At 38.4% G+C, this 17,900-nt stretch overlaps 1 protein-coding gene across 1 annotated transcript in view; it reads left to right on the top strand.

Annotated features, from left to right (window-relative positions):
• The window catches only part of IL1RAPL1 (interleukin 1 receptor accessory protein like 1), a 749,920-nt gene that overhangs the window by 379,660 nt on the left and 352,360 nt on the right, over window positions 1-17,900 (top strand). The window contains exon 5 of the mRNA XM_036304231.1: window positions 16,430-16,504. Within this exon, the coding sequence (XP_036160124.1) occupies window positions 16,430-16,504 (75 nt within the window). The remainder of the gene's footprint in view (window positions 1-16,429; window positions 16,505-17,900) is intronic.

Raw genomic sequence — 17,900 nt, 5'->3', positions numbered from 1 at the left:
TTGAATAGCAAGTTTTATTTAAAGAGTGCCTGATCTTATCACTCATAGCCATGCTTTTCTTTTTTTTTTGTTTGTGGGGGGTTTTTTGGTAGTAATCACGTTTTTAATGACTTGTGATAGTCTTTCATTTTATGAAACAATAGAATACTTCCATGGGAACTCTTTAGTAAGCTTTTAAACTTTGTTGAAGCTGCTTAAAATCTTTTTAGGGAAGAGGCTATTATTTGTTATATAATCATTTTTTATAAAATGACTTCTGTAGAAAACATAATTCCCAAGAGTGTTACTTAGATGAATGATAATAATCTAAGCAAGAAAATGTGATGATGTAGGCAAGTAAATTATAGCTTCTCCATTTGTTGAATAAATGAATGAATGCAAATCTATAGTTCTATTATTTCACTGTATGCAGAATAGAGAAAACAAAATTATTTTCCTTCAGTTTGTTTTCCAGATATATTTCTTGGGAAGTAAGTATGAAATGAAAGGAGGGAGAGATGGAGGTATGAAGGGAGAGGAGAAGTAAGAAAAGAAGGACACGCCGAAACCGGTTTGGCTCAGTGGATAGAGCATCGGCCTGCGGACTGAAGGGTCCCGGGTTCGATTCCGGTCAAGGGCATGTACCAGGTTGCAGACACATCCCCAGTGGGAGATGTGCAGGAGGCAGCTGATCGATGTTTCTCCCTCATCGATGTTTCTGACTATCTCTCTCCCTTCCTCTCTGTAAAAAAATCAATAAAATATATTAAAAAAGAAGGACAACATGCATAGCCAATGGACACAGACAATAATATGGTAAAGGCCTGGGAGGGGGGGTTGTGGTAGAGGGGGTCAATGGGAAAAACGGGGGACATCTGTAATACTTTCAACAATAAAGATAAATTTGAAAAAGAAAAGAAGGAGGGAAAGGAAGATTTGAGGGAAGGAGGGTAAAAAGAAAAAAGGGAAGAAAAAGGAAGAGAAGGAAGGGAGGGAGGAAGAGAGAGAGGCTAATTATTTGGAGGCATGTTTCTTAAAGCAGTAATGTCATTAAATATTACAGTCAGCCTGTAATTTACCACAGTATTTATATTACTACTAGAGGCCCAGTGCACGAATTCATGCACATCAAAAGGAAATTAGAAGAAATATTTTAGAGTCCGGGGAGGGACTGTGGGAGGTTGGCCAGCCTGGGAGAGACCACAGGAGGGCTCTAGGGTGTGTTCAGCCCATCTCACCCAGTCCCAATCATCCAGAGCCCAGCAGCAAGCTAACCTACCAGTCAGAGCATCTGCCCCCTGGTGGTCAGTGTGTGTCATAGTGACTGTTCAAATGGTCGACCAAAGGTCGACCGATCGGTCAGACACTTAGCATATTAGGCTTTTATATATATAGATTATATTGGACTTTTAGGGTTAAGTTTGCTTAGAGTCATAGAATATCAAAGGAATGATGCTATCACCTATTACAGCCTCATCATTGACAGAGATCAGGAAAGTGAAAGCAAGTCAGCAATTGAATATATCAATATTTGATTAATCTATTGTTCCATAAGAAGCTGACCACTGATGAAATTTAATTCATCTAGAACAGCGGTTCTCAACCTGTGGGTCACGACCCCTTTGGTGGTCCAACAACCCTTTCACTGGGGTCGCCTAAGACCATCCTGCATATCAGATATTTACATTATGATTCATAACAGTAGCAACATTACAGTTATGAAGTAGCAACAAAAATAATTTTATGGTTGGGTCATAACATGAGGAACTATATTTAAAGGGCCAGAAGGTTGAGAACCACTGATCTAGAAGAATGCAATGGAGTAGGGCTATAATTTTGTGATTTTTTTTTACAGGATTTGGGTTGTTTAAAATGTCACTCTAAAGTACATTTCAAATATCTTATACAATTACTACAAAAATTTTAAAAAAATTGTCTATATTCATAAAACTTGAACTTCAATGGAAATCATCCTTATTGACGTTCATTTTATCTTTGGTAACAATTTTAATAGGATTTCTAAAATGTTTACTTTTGAGGGTCCACTGTCATAATAAGAGCATCAAATTATATGTCATCATCAAGTCCTGCAATCAGTAAAGGGTTCTGCTTATGACAGCCAATGGCAGATATACAAAATCTACAATAAAAATTCACTATTGTCTACTATAGTTTAGTCCTAATGAAGTCCATTAAAATTACAGACCTTTCCATCTCTCTGCCTCCAAACCCCATCAAAAGAATGTTTCCCGCTGTCTGCCCCAAATCATCAGAAATTCCAGAGAAAACAAAGTGTCTAGTAGAAAGTACATTAGAAATCCAAAATGTTGAAAAGCAGACTACAGAAATGGAAGCACGTGACCATTAAAATCAGACAAGGTGGATTCTAATCTTGGCTTCAATCCTCACTGGCTGTTCATTTTGGGAGAAGGTTCTAGATCTTTTTATTGTAAGAAATTGATAGCTAAGTATAATAATGTAGCTACACAGGCCGAAATATGATGTGTTAATTTTTTCTATACATCTGCTTATTTGTGATCTTATATTTATGTTCTTATGTCTCAAAAGCTGTAAATTTATGCTGAGGTTTCCAACTGACAACATGCCAACATAATAGTTTGTGAATAAAATTAAGCAGAGTGTGCTTTGTAAATTTTAATGATAAATTGAGGTATAACTTGGGCTTCTTTCTTTTTAATTCCTGGCTAGCTCCTTTGAATAGTTACTGCCACTTACTAAAAAATAATTTTAGGCTACCATCTTTTGGTAAAGATTTGTTTAGTGATTAAAAACAACTTCCATATTAGCTGAAGTATAATAGTATTAGGAAGATTTTGTTACAAAATAATTCCGTAGTATTTCAACAGCTAAATGTTTTTAAATGCATTAGAATTACTTCTGCAGCTCAGGAATGCCTCTGCTATTCTGAATTATATGGATTGTTCTATGTCTTTAGAGAAGAACCTATTGTTTTTTAGGTGTTCGGGTGGGAGCAATAGGCCTTACTGATGGATTATTCTTCCTATGGGTGTTTGGAAGGAGGAAGAGGTTACTCATTCTTTATATGAACTCTTATTTAATTCTTTTCATTTTGGCATCCCATCTCTCCCCTGCAACCTGTCATACCTGACCTTTCTGGGTACTAAACCTACACAGATTTAATGGACCCTCATGGCTTCCTTCCTGGCTGTGGTCCATTCTACAATAAGCCAGAAGACAGCATCCTCCACCATTTCATCAAGCCCCATGTTTTCAATAAGTTTCAATCTACCCTCAAATTGAAGTCTTTTGTCCACGTAAGACTTGAAATACAGGTAAACAAGCCCCTTTTAATATATGGTTATCTTAGGGCAGGGTTTTTCAGCCTCAGCACTATTGAAATCTGGGACCAGATCATTCTTCTGTGGGGCTTTCCTGTGCATTGTAGTTAAGCACCATCTCTTGTCAGGTAGCACCCACCTACACACCAGCTGTGGCAACCCCAATTGAAAACCACTGTCAGAGAGACATACCAGTGAGTAATTGTACAAGATTCTGTACCATGAAGAAAAAGCCAGGAAGTTTAAATATCTTTTCTCTCAAAGTACAATATTAAGAAACCAACTCAATATAATTAGGAAGGCCATTAAAGTACATTACAAAATACTATGGAAGTGCAATGTCTTACTGTGATATTCCAAGCCAAGTAGAGTATTTAAAAAAAATCTGTGACTTTGCCATAGCCGGTTTGGCTCAGTGGATAGAGCGTCGGCCTGCGGACTGAAGGGTCCCAGGTTCGATTCCGGGCAGGGGCATGTACCTTGGTTGCGGGCACATCTCCAGTAGGGAGTGTGCAGGAGGCAGCTGATCAATGTTTCTCTCTTATTGATGTTTCTAACTCTCTATCTCTCTCCCTTCCTCTCTTTAAAAAATCAATAAAATATATTTTAAAAAAGTCTGTGACTTTCAGCAGTAACATGGTAACTTTTGTCTATTCCACAATTTGTCTTTAATAAGCATTTCCAAATTCTCTGAGATTTGACATTTTCATTTATTGAAGAGGTTTTATCTATTAATAGAAAAAGATAAATGATGTGCCATGATAATGTTTATTACTTTCTGATTGCTACGGAAGAGATACTTTCCTTCATGTGACACACAATTTCTCGGAATTGATTGTTGCCCTAGAAGCCAATTGATGACCATTAATTTTTCCTTGCCTGTCAATGAAAGTGAAAACAGTAGCTGGCATGCTCACCTATATGATTATAGCTATTATATCAATCAGCATGCTTTTCCTAGGGTACATCATTATTTATCTAGATAATTAGGTATTGTTTCATTTATCTTGCCATTTGTTTTTGTTTTTACTACAAACAAATTTATTTATATGTTTGAAATCAGTCATGCAGCCAGTTAGAATTCATCCCCATAAAATTTATGCAAAATCCACTGTAGGAATAGTTTAAAAAAATAAAAGTTTTAAAAATATTAAGTCATCATATCAATTGACAAAGAAACATCATTCAACAAAATCCATCATCCTTTTTTTATGATAAAAACTCTCAGCAAAATGGAAATAGAGAGATCATACCTCAACACAATAAAAAAACATATATGTGAAGCCTACAGCCAACATCATACTCAATGGGCAAAAACTAAAACCATTTCCCCTAGGAACTAGAACAACACAGGGTTGTCCACTTTCACCACATTTATTCAACATAGTACCAGAAGCTCTGGCCACAGTGATCAGACAAGAAGAAGAAACAAAAGCTATCGAAATTAGAAAGGAGGAAGTAAAACTGCCATTATTCCCAGATGACATGATATTGTACACAGAAAAGATTCCAACAAAAAAATTACTAGATTTAATAAATGAATTTGGCAACATAGCAGGATACAAAATTAACACCCAGGAATTGATGGCATTTCTATACACCAATAATGAACTCTCAAAAAGAGAAACTAAAAAAACAACAAAACAATCCCATTTACCATTGCAACAACAAAATTAAGATACTTAAGAATAAACTTAACCAAGGAGATAAAAGACTTGTACTTGGAAAACAACAGGATGGTGAAAAAAGAGATAGAGGAAGATATAACAAGTGTAAGAATATACTGTGTTCATGGATTGATAATATTAACATCATTAAAATATTCATACTACCCAAAGCAATCTATAGGTTCAGTGCAATCCCAATGGTATAATTCACAGATCTCAAACAAAGACTCCAAACATATATATAACAAAAAAGACCCGGAATAGCCTCAGCAATCTTGAGAAAGAAGAATAAAGTTGGAGGAATCACAATAGTAGATATCAAGCTATACTACAAAGCCACTGTAATTAAAACAGCCTGATACTGGCACAAAAACAGGCATATAGATAGATCAATGAAACAGAACAGAGAACTCAGAAATCACCCTAAGCCACTATGCTCAATTAATATTTAACAAAGGAGGCAAGAGCATACAATGGAGTCAAGACAGTCTCGTCAATAAATGGTGCTGGGAAAATTGGACAGCTACATGCAAAAAAATGAAACTAGACCACCAACTTACAGTATACATAAGAATAAACTAAAAATGGGTGAAATACTTAAATGTAATTTGTGAAACCATAAAAATCTTAGAAGAAATCATAGGCAGCAAAACCTCAGATATCTCTCATCAATATGTTTGGTAATACATCTCCTAGGACAAGGGAAATGAAGGAGAAAATAAACAACGGAACCACATCAAAATAAACAGCTTCTGCAAAGCAAAAGAAGCCATCAACAAAATGAAAAGGGAGCCCACTGTATGGTAGAACATATTTGCCAATGATGCCTCTGACAAGGGGTTAATTTCCAAAATGTATAAGGAACTAATACAACTTAACAAAAAGAAGACAAGCAATCTCATTTAAAAATGGGCAAAGGACCTAAATAGACACTTTTCCAAAGTGGGCATACAGAAGGCCAAGAGACATATGAAAAAAACTAGAGGCCTGATGCACGAAATTTGTGCAAGAGTAGGCCTTCCTTCCCCTGGCTGCTGGCACCGGCTTCCCTCTAACACCTGGAACCCAGACTTCCCTCTGGCATGGGGGACCTGGGCTTCCCTTACAGCCCCAGCTTCATCTGGAAGGACATCTGATATAAATAGCATATTATGCTTTTATTATTATAGATAGAAGATGCTCAAGGTCACTGATTATCAGAGAGATGCAAATTAAAATGACAATGAGGTATTACCTCACACCTGTCAGAATGGTTATCATCAACAAATCAACAAAAGACAAGCATGTGGAGAAAAGGGGACCCTAGTTCACTCCTGGTGAGGATGCAGACTGGTACAGCCATTATGGAAAGCAATATGGACTTCCCTCAAAAAATAACTATGGAACTGCCATTTGATCCAGTGATCCCACTTCTAGGAATATTCCAATGAAACCCTAAACAGGGGATTGTCAAGGGCGGGGGGGGGGGGGGAGGACACATATGTAATACCCTTTGCAATACTTTAAGCAATAAAACAATAAAGAAAAGAAACCCTAAACACAAATCAAAAAGAATATATGCTCCCCTATGTTCATGGCAGCACAATTTACAATAGCTAAGATCTGAAAACAGCCCAAGTACCCATTAGTACATGAGTGGATAAAAAAGCTGTGGTACATTTATAGCATGGAATACTATGCATCTATAAAAAATAAGGATCTCTTACTATTTGAGACAGCATGGAGTAACCTGGAGAGTATTATGCTAAGCGAAATAAGCCAGTCAGAGAAATATAAGTATCACATGATCTCACTTGTATGTGGAATATAATGAACAAACTAAACTGATGAACAAAATAGATCCAGAGACATAGAAGCATGGAACAGACTGACAGATCTCAGAGAAAAGGCCAGGGTAGGGGGTGGGGGCAGGAGAGATTAACTGGGGAACTTATCTACATATATGCATAGCCCGTGGACACAGATAATAGTGTGGTGAAGGCCTGTGAGGAGGGGTGGGTGTACTTATAGCCACCTGATGTTATTTTATGCATGTGTTCATTTACATGTATATTTTCCATCACCTTTTCTAAAATGCAGACTCCCTAAGAGGAGGAATTTTGTCTGTCTGGTTCTCTGTTATACTTTGTAGTAACTAGAAAATTGCTCATCAAAGACATGCTTTAAAAATATTTGTTTAATGAGTGAACATGTTTGTTTTATTTATACTATAAGCAAACACCAATCTATATGAACAAAATGTAAGCATTAAAGCTAGTTGATTTTCCTGAATACATGCATTTTGATAGATATAGTAACATTATGTTCTTAGGAGCATTTGCTCTGTCACTTTGACATAACTCATACAGATCAAGGTTATCTTATATATGATATTAATTTGTTCATAAACTGCTCTTCTCTCTGTACTTCTCTGCTCAGTTGCTGTGCCTCTCCCCTCTTTCTTTGAGCCTTCTGAGACTCCATGACTATTCTGTGAGTCACTATAATTATTTGCAACAGAATGTAGAAAACTTTGCCTATCCCAGTGCATTAGAGATAAGTGAAAAAGAAAGTGCCCTTTTCCCCAAAACGGCTTCGCTTAATATATGTTGATGTTTTATCCTGTCCATTCAGTTTTTCTCCAAAGGACCATGAGATTGTGTCTACTTGCTATAGCTCTCACAAGCTCCATGCTCCAATATTAGAAATTAATGTTCAAACATTCCAGGCCAAAGAAAGCAGAGCTCAAATCCCATCCTGAGTCATTGAAGCTCTCTGTGTATCCCACATTCCCTTGATTAACTAGGAAAATAGGCAGTTGTTTGTCAACTCATTTAAGTTAAAAATACACACAGGTAACAAAAGAAAACAAACAAAAAACAAAACAAAATGGAGTGTGTTAGTGGGATTGCCACAAAGCACGTTTTTTTGTCAACTGAATAAATCAGTAATACTATTTTGTGATGAGATTTAGTTGGTAGATTTCAATGGGTCATAAAGAAATTATTGCTGAGTATAGCACTCATCACAATGCATTATATATATATATATATATATATATATATATATATATATATATATATATTATATATATATATATATTATATATATATATATATGCTTTTATTTTATATAGTCATATGTCAGACTCCATGTCTTATTTTACTTCTAATATAGTGCTTACTATTTGTAAGTACTTCAAAAATGCCCTGGAAATTGAATTACCCCATATAATAAAAGGCTAATATGCACATCGACTGAACGGCTGAACGACCAGTTGCTATGATGTGCACTGACCACGATGGGGCAGACACTCAATGTAGGAGCTGCCCCCTGGTGGTCAGTGTGCTCCCGCAGGGAGAGCACCACTCAGCCAGAAGCCAGGCTCACAGCTGGTGAGCGCAGTGGCGGTGGTGGGAGCCTCTCCTGCCTCTGCTGCAGTGCTAAGGATGTCCGACTGCTGGCTCCTGGTTTGCAAGAGGGCGCAGGCCGGGCTGAGGGACCCCCTCCCCGAGTGCATGAATTTCTTGCACTGGGCCTCTAGTGGAGTTATAATTACCTAGGTTTTAAACTCTATGAGTTTTTAAAAGCTGTATTTTATTTCTCTTTAAGTCCTTTACAATCCAAGCACATTGCTTATATATCTAAATATCTTCAAAATGTTTTCGTTTCATTGTGTTCTTGAAGATAGATCAGTTCTCCTGCTGTGGAAACTAATGTTGGAAATATTAATGATTCTTAAATTCAGGAGCTAAATGCCTTTGGACTCTTAGTTAAATATCCAGTTCATTATTTTATGAGCAACACTATTTTTCTTATCAGGCTGCATTAAATGCTGAATGATATTGTCCCAAACTCTGATGGCTATCATTATAACAGATTTATTTTTCACTTACTATATCCAGGCACTTAATCTCTTATCCTATTTAATCCTTACACCAAGCCATAAGGGAAAACTACTTATGTCACATTTTATATATAAGGAGACTGAAACTTTAAACTCCTGAGAGTTTGAATAACTTCTACAACTTGCCAAACCAATAAGGCAGAGTTGAGAAATATTACACTCATATTTCCATGAAAGCTAAGTGTATGATTTTCTTTACTATATACTACTTCTAAGATACAATGCAGAGAAAGTACTATTTAAAATATCTTTTGAAAGGTATCTATGATTTTAAAAGAATAAATGTTGTGGTGGGATGACTACAGGTATCTAAGAAGCATTAAGTATTCTCAATAGTATTTGAGGAATTAGTATTTAAGGGACTAATATTAAATTGTAGAGGGGTAATTGATGAACAGAAAAATGTATTTTCATTCTGAATATCTCACATTTCTCTCCTTGTTAAAAACATTAGAAAATGTCAAGGCTACTGGCCCCATTACCCTGGTCTGTTGTCACATTTTTTTTTTGAAGGTGGGATCCCATTTTTTAGTTTTATAACCCAAGTGCACCTGGAATGAGGGGAAAAAGGAAAGACTATATACCTTTATGATTAGTTGGGGAACCTTCACATAAAGAATCAGTCCTACCCAGCTGGCATGGCTCAGTGGTTGAGTGTCGACCTATGAATCAGGAGTTCACAGTTCGATTCTGTGGTCAGGGCACATGCCCAGGTTACAGGCTTAATCCCCAGTGTGGGACATGCAGGAGGCAGCCAATCAATGATTCCCTCTCATCATTGATGCTTCTATCTCTCTCTATCTCTATCTCTCTCCCCCTTCTTCTCTGAAATCAATAAAAATATATTTTAAAAAGTAATCAGTCCTATACACAACTGCATGTATACCCACTTCTAGATGTTTCTCTAACTGGCAGCTGGTAAGCAAAACAAATGTCCTTGAAATCCCCCTTTTCCTCTGCAGAACAGTTTTGTCAATTGGGCTATATTAGTAACTCTGTAAGAAAGGTCTGATTTTACTTTAAATAACCATATCAGCTTTGATTGATCTCTTACCCCCCAAACCGAGAGGACAAGGGCAAGTGCAGGGGGGTAGGGGAGGTTGGGGGGAGGTCAGTGGGGAAAAAAAAAGAGAGACATATGTACTACTATTTGTAATACCTTAAACCAGTGATGGTGAACCTATGACATGCGTGTCAGAAGTGACACGCGAACTCATTTTTTTGGTTGATTTTTCTTTGTTAAATGGCATTTAAATAGATAAAATAAATATCAAAAATATAAGTCTTTGTTTTACTATGGCTGCAAAGATCAAAAAAATTCTATATGTGACACGGCACCAGAGTTAAGTTAGGGTTTTTCAAAATGCTGACACGCTGAGCTCAAAAGGTTCGCCATCACTGCCTTAAACAATAAAAAACTATATCAGCTTTAATGTTGTCAATAAGATGTTCTGAAGAATAAAGTGAGAGTGACATATATACTACTATTTGTAATGCCTTAAACAATAAAAAAAACGATATCAGCTTTAATGTTGTCAATAGGATGTTCTGAAGAATAAAGTGAGAGCTTGTAAAATGCTTTTGTTGGTGGATACACAGAATTATTTTAACATATACTTTGCAAGAGAAACATCTCTATCATGATTGCGTTTTTCCCTTGTTAGGATAAAAACAAGATCAGGATTTAAAACCAACCTGTGCTCCATGTCACTACTGTTGGATTTTCTTTAGTTTTTAAATTATTTCAGTTTAATCAGTCAGTATCTATGTGTGTCTCTGTGTTTGTGTGTGCGGGAGAGGGAGAGGGAGAGGGAGAGGAAGTGTGGTGGTGTTTTCTTTGACTATAAAATGTCAGTTGGTCTCATCATGGTCTGATGCTTTTTTTTTTTTTTTTTGGTAAGTCATTTGTTTGAATTTCCTTCCAGATCCACCTTTGCCCATCCTATATAATAAAGAGCTAATATGCTAATTAGACTGGATGGCAGAATGACCTTCCGGCATGACCTTCTGGAATGACCCATGGCCAGGGGGTGGGGCCAGTGAACCTGCATCACCAGGCCAGCCATGGCAGTCCCAGCACACCCCCTTCCACAGAGGCAGTGGGAGAGGGGGCTGCACAGTCCTGGTCCCTACTCTGCGCCTTCCAACAGAAGCAGCCACAGATGTGACAGGAGAGAGGGTGACATGGTCCTGGCACCTCCACAGAGGCAGGATGGGGTGCCATCCTGACACCTCAACCTCCCACGGTCCCTCCCCTGGCTGGCCCAGCCCCAGATCAGCCCCCCCTCCACCAGTAGGTGGGGGACAGGGCCAGCGCAAAGGAGCAGCGCACCAGGCTTCTGGTTGAATGGTGCTCCCCCTGCCCCACCCGCTCAGCCAGAAGTCAGGCTCATGGCTGGCAAGCACAGTGGCGGTGTTGGGAGCTTCTCCTACCTCTGCGGCAGGCGGGTGGTAAGGAGTGAAGGGTCCTGGACTGCAAGATCCCTGGACTGCAAGAGGGATGTCTGAGTCCCAGGAATCAGGCCTAAGCTGGCAGTCAGACATCTCCTGAGGAGTCCTGGACTGAGAGAGATCACAGGCCGGGCTGAGCCCCCCTCCCCCCACCCCAGTGCATGAATTTTGTGCACTGAGCCTCTGGTGAAGAAAATAAAGAGGGCTTTGTGTTTGTATGTTTGTGTGTTGACTTTGTTTGGTTATTACCATTTTTGTATTTGTTTTCCAGTTGTTGCCTGTAAGTTTGATTCAACTCATATTTATTAAACACCATAAAGTGTCAGAAACACTCAAATAATGGATAATTCATCACATGCTCTTTCCTTTGTGGAAGCAAAATTTCTCATCCTCAATTGACTATAGAGCTGAGCTACATCTTAGCTTTAATGGTCACCGCCTTTCAGTCATTTTGCCAGTGTGTCAGATCTGTAGTTCAGCTGTCATGCTATCTGCGAGTTTCCTTTCCCTTTTATCAAACACAGGTGAATCATACAAGAAACATACCTAACTGATCCACACCATAGCATATCAAAACGTGACATTTGTAGATGATATATTGCACAGTAAGTATACTCTTCTATAGGTTATGGTTACTTAGTTAAATGTTTTAGCCCTCCTAACAGATTGCTAAGTGCTATAGTAGTTACTTGACAGAATTTTCAGAGAATAGGTAACAAAGAATTCGGAGGCAAAGATCTAACAAGGCCTCTAGCTTGAATTTGCTCTGTTACCTTTGACCAGCCAGTTGTTCTAGTTGCACCTCGAATTCTTGATCTCTAAAACAAGGGAGTTGAATATGTACAGCATATTTCCTTTTTTTTTTTTAGTATTATTATTACTTTTGATCACTTTAAATAGGGCATAAGGGCAGAAACCAAGCTATTCAAACCCCCATCACAATGTCTAGCACATTATAGTGTTCACTATACATCAGTTGAATTGATCTTTTTAATTTTTATTCAAGTATAGTTGGATACAATATTAGGTTCAGCAGTACAACATAGTAGTTTATATATATTTTTATTATTAAATTTATTTAGGTGACATTGGTTACAACATAGTAGTTTGATATTTATATATCTTATGATGTGATCACTATATAAATTTAATAACCATCTGTCACCATGCAAAGTTATCACAATATTATTGACTATATTTCCCTTCCCCTCTTCACCCATCTCTCCACCCTCCTCCCCTCTGGCAACCAAAGGTTGTTTTGTTTTTATGAGTCTCTTTTTTTGTTCATTTGTTTTAATTTTTTAAAAAACTTCACATATTAATGAAATCATGTGGTATTTTTCTTTCTCTGTCTGACTTATTTCACTTAGCATAATATCTTTGAGGTTTATTCATATTGTCACAATTGGCAGGATTTTATTTTTTTATTAGAGACCCAGTGCACAGATTCATGCACTGGTGTGGTCCCTGGGCCTGGCCTGCACACTCTCGTAATCCGAGACCCCTTGGGGGATATCAGAGAGCTGCTTTTGGCCCGATCCCTGCAGTCCAGGCCGAGAGACCCCACGGGTGCATGGATTGCACCAGGCCTCTAGTATGTATATAAGATCTTTGGTTAATCTCTTCCCGCCCTCCCCCCTCCCCCCTTCCCTCTGAGGTTCATCAGTCTGTTCCATGTTTCCATGCCTGTGGTTTCCGCTCCTGCATTGAACGTTTGCCCCCTGGTGGTCAGTGTGCGTCATAGCTACCAGACAGTCGACCGGTTGGCCGGTCATTTAGGCTTTTATATATATACTAATGGCCCGGTGCACAAAATTTGTGCATGGGGGGGTATCCCTCAGCCTGGCCTGCACCCTCTCCAATCTGGGACCCCTCGAAGGATGACCTACTGCCGGTTTACAGGGATCAGGCCTAAACCAGCAGTTGGACATCCCTCTCACAATCCAGGACTGCTGGCTCCTAACCACTCACCTGCCTGCCTGCCTGATTGCCCCTAACCACTCTGCCTGCTGGCCTGCTTGCACCCAACTGCCCCCCCCCACCGGCCTGCTTGCCCCCAAATGCCCCCCCCTGCCAGCCTGATCACCCCCAACTGCCTCCCATGCCGGTGTGCTCACCCCCAACTGCCCACCCTGCTGACCTGCTCACCCCCAACTGCCCCCCCTGCTGGCCTGCTCACTCCAAATTGCCCCCCCCACTGTCCTGATCACCTCCAACTGACCCCCACTAATGGCCTGCTAGCCCCCAACTGGCCCCCCTGCTGGTCTGGGTACCCCCAACGGTCCCGCCTCCCATCAGCCTGAATACCCACAACTGCCGTCCCATCCTGGCCTGATCATCCACAACTTCCCACCCCTCTTGGCCTCTGACCGCCTCTACCTCAGCCCCGCCACCATGGTTTTGTCCAGAAGAACATCTGGAAGGTCTCCTGGAAGGTCTCCCAGTCTAATTAGCATATTACCCTTTTATTAGTATAAATAGAGGCCTGGTGCACGGGTGGGGGCCAGCTGGTTTTCCCTGAAGGGTGTCCCAGAATGGTGGGAGTCCCGCTGGGGTGCCTGGCCAGCCTGAGTGAGGGGCTGAGAGTTGTTTGCAGGCTGGCCAAGCCCTTCAGCGGGGATCCTCACCCCATGGGGGTGTGGCCAGCCTGGGTGAGGGGCTGATGACTGTTTTCAGGCTGGCCACACCCCTTTCACGGTGGAGGTCCCTGCTGGGGGCCTCTTATCTCTATCTTCACTTCTTCTGCCCAGAGTGTCACTGTGGATATCAGGGCTTTAAGGAACACATCCTATATAATAAAAGCCTAATATGCTAAGTGTCAGGTCGTCCGGTAGTCCGCTCATCTGTTCAACCAATCAAAGTGTAATATATGCTAAGGCTGCTCAACCACTCACTATGACGTGCCCTGACCACCAGGGGGCAGATAGTTGACCAGTTGACCAGTCGCCATGAGGTGCAATGACAACCAAGGGGCAGACGCTCAATGCAGGAGCTGCCCCTTGGTGGTCAGTGCACTCCCACAGGGGGAATACCGCTCATCCAGAAGCCAGACTCACAGGGAAGGGGCCTGAGCTGTCAGTCGGACATCCCCCAAGGGCTCCCAGAGGGCTCCTGGACTGCAAGAGGGCGCAGGCTGGGCTGAGGGCCCCCCCCCCCACCGAGTGCACGAATTTTGTGCACTGGGCCTCTAGTTTTAAAATTAGAAAACTTAATATGCATATAATTTTCTCTGGTTCCAACATTCTACAATTCCTATGCTACTTGGAGTTGCCGCATGAGAGTAATATGAAAGGTCTTAAGGCTATAACATTATGTCATGTGCGTGGGTGGTGGGTTGGGTGGAGAAGCACATAAGCATTTTATACTTTTGAATGAATGTGTTCCATAAAGATTTTATTATCCTTTTCTACAGATCTTTTCTCATACTATAAATTAGTGATGGGTGAATGTGAACAGGAATATTTCTTTTAGCTGCTTTCTATAACAAACTGTTGAGTCGCCTTCTTGTCACTGCATAATCACAAGATTATATGAACCAAGTTAATTTAGTGAATAAGCCTGCTATTTTGATACCAGAGTTACTTTTGTAGTTCACTGAAAAAATTTAATAACCAGAGCCAAAGGAATGTGGCTTTTTGACTTATTAATGGTGAACTATTTTACCAACATTTAGTGAATAAGCTACTTGTTTGGCTGGTAGGAGAATAAAAATCTGTTAAGATCACTGTAGGTAAGAAATAAGAGTATTTAAGCTTAATCATTATGATGTTAAATCTTTGACATGAATTTCACAGCAGTTGATATCCTATTGATCCAACTTTGCCTTCCCTTTCATCTCCATCTCTGTGTTAAATATTAGCTAAAATGAATGAATAATGCATTCAATTAGTTATGAACAATGGCAATTGATCTTATGTATGGTTAGTCTCCCAAACAGGGACTATTTAAACTCACCTTGTGTTTTCTGTTAAAGAGAAATGGGGGTGAGTTGCTGAAGCACATTGAGTTCTTGAATCCTCTGATAATGAGGACATGTGGCCAACTCCTGGCACTGCTGACTAGATCAGCATTCCAGTTATCAACCAAACTGGCATGTCCTGGAAAGGAAGGAAGAAAACTCTCAAAATAGAAACATTTAGCTCAGCATCCCTAAATTTATCATTTCTGTACTTGCTAGAGTTGGAAGTGGCAATGACAGATTTCAAGAAACCTGGGCAATTCAATCTGCTAGGGTGGGGATGGAGGCTTAATGAAGGAGAACTGGCTATTTGTCTAAAGTCCAAATAGTCTAGTTTAGCTGGTAATGCAGTATTCATTGGGAAACCTGTCTTCAAGGTGCTCAATAGTAAACTATTAGATCTGTAGGTTGATAATTTATGAATTGATGAGCACACAGAATATAAATGTATGGAAACTTAAAATTCAAAGAGAGTATTTCATACAAATTATTAATAGATACTATAAAATGTAATAGATCATGGTAATAAGAGAGTTTGACTAAATGGGAAATATCTTTTAAAGTATGATCTTGGTGAATACTTGTATGCATGCTTGATTATGCAGCTTGTACTAGTACTAATTTAATACTACATTGCTACCCTATTTATAGAGTATATGTGTAAGAAATACTAAATCTAATTACTAAGGAATGTGTTTGAGGCAGTATGATCCAGGGTATGAAAACTAAGGATTTTGATTAAGAATAATGAGGAAACTTTATGTGAAAAGAAATCATTGAAATGCCTCCTGATTATATATATGTGTGTATATATATATATATATTAACACAGTAAATGTAAGATATGCTTTAAAAAGGGGAAAAAACTGAATTGAAAATTGAAAAGATTTGGTGAAACACAGTTATATGTTCTTAAAGACTGACCAGTCATTACTCAGTACTTAAATAGTCTCATGTGATTGTCAATTTAGAAGTGTTATATTTGACTCACATACAATCTAATAGCTCTTTAGTTCAAAGGCACTCCCTGAAATATGTAAGTCATTATGTGGTAGAATGCTTTGACACACTACTCTGAGAATGGAAATTATTTAAGAAAATAAACTGTGTTCTCTCCTTCAGTTCATGTAGCATAACTATAGTCAGTATTATTATTATTGTTTTTCAGCTCCTCTGACTGATAAGCCACCCAAGCTTTTGTATCCTATGGAAAGTAAACTGACCATTCAGGAGGCTCAGCTGGGTGAGTAATTCCCTAATTCCAATTATTACACTTTTCTCAATACATTATGACAGTCAATAAGCCTATATCATAACCCGACGTAGCACGCTGAGCTAATCCCATGCATATTTAAAGGGAGCAAAATTAGAAAATAACAGCAAACATGGACCATACCATGCTCTACAGCACATCCATTAAGACCAAACTGGATATATGTATGTAAAATATCATGTGATGTGTCATTTAGATGGCCATGGGGAAATGAGATGGGCTGAGGGTTTTACTGATGGTGTTATATTGTCACTTTATAAAGCTTGAATTGTTTTTAAAGCAGGCGATATGGAACTATTTGACTTATCTATTATTACACTAAAATACAGTTTTTGAAAATTGAGGGAAAAGGTATAGGTTTGTAAAAATAAATGTTACCATTAGAGTTAAAATAAATTTTAGTTAGTCAAATATAATGGACACTATGCTAGTTAAGTTATGGATAATATATTAATAAAATATGAGCAAGTGGCTTTTGGTTAAAGGATTAATAGGCTTGGGACAAGACATAAGAACATTGACAGTTTATGATTTGATAAATATATCCAGTTGTCCACAAATCAAAATACTAACATAATTACCTTAGATTTTTGTCTAGAATTTCTGAGTCTGGTTGAGCTATATGCAGTTATACCAAATTATGAAAACTTTCCCATCTTAATTATAAATATGTGTAGCACATTTAATGATATTATTTAAGTTTATATTTATATTTGAAATATAGTATGCATGCCTATATCATCAACATTAAGAGAAAATTATTTTTTTTGGTGGTTTGATATATATGATTAGCAAAAGTGTGAATTTAACCATACTTTCTTCTTTGTTAAGGAATTTTTTTCTTACATTATCCCTTGAGAGTGGAAATCCATTTATTGTATACAACTAAAAAGGAATTGATAGCCTATCTCTTAAAGTTACTAATGTTATTTTTGTTTTTGGAGTTAGAATTTGGATTAAAATTGTAAGTCATCTTCAAAATGAAGATTACAGATATAATCTTTACCAATAGCTTATCCAAAGTAATAGTGCAAAAAGATATGATGATTGTTTTAGAACTTGTATAATTATTTTAGTCATTGGATTTATAACATTTGAAATACATATATTTACTAACATTGAGGAAAGAAGATGTGTGGGATTTATACAAGTCATGGTATTAATATGCTTCTTTGATGGTAAACTCAAACCTTTGAATTAATGTCATATACATGCAAATATATTATAATTATCTTTATTTTGAAATAGAAGATTACAAGCAGCATTAAAGTTATGCTAGATATGAAACAAGCAAATAGTTTAAAATTGTATCGCACTCTTTACTCATGCTATGGTATATTGAGGTATACTAGTATTAGATTTGATT

The sequence above is a fragment of the Myotis myotis genome, unplaced genomic scaffold, assembly GCF_014108235.1.
Source record: "Myotis myotis isolate mMyoMyo1 unplaced genomic scaffold, mMyoMyo1.p scaffold_m19_p_4, whole genome shotgun sequence".
Taxonomy (NCBI): domain Eukaryota; kingdom Metazoa; phylum Chordata; class Mammalia; order Chiroptera; family Vespertilionidae; genus Myotis; species Myotis myotis.
This window is presented reverse-complemented; position numbering and strand designations above follow the sequence as displayed.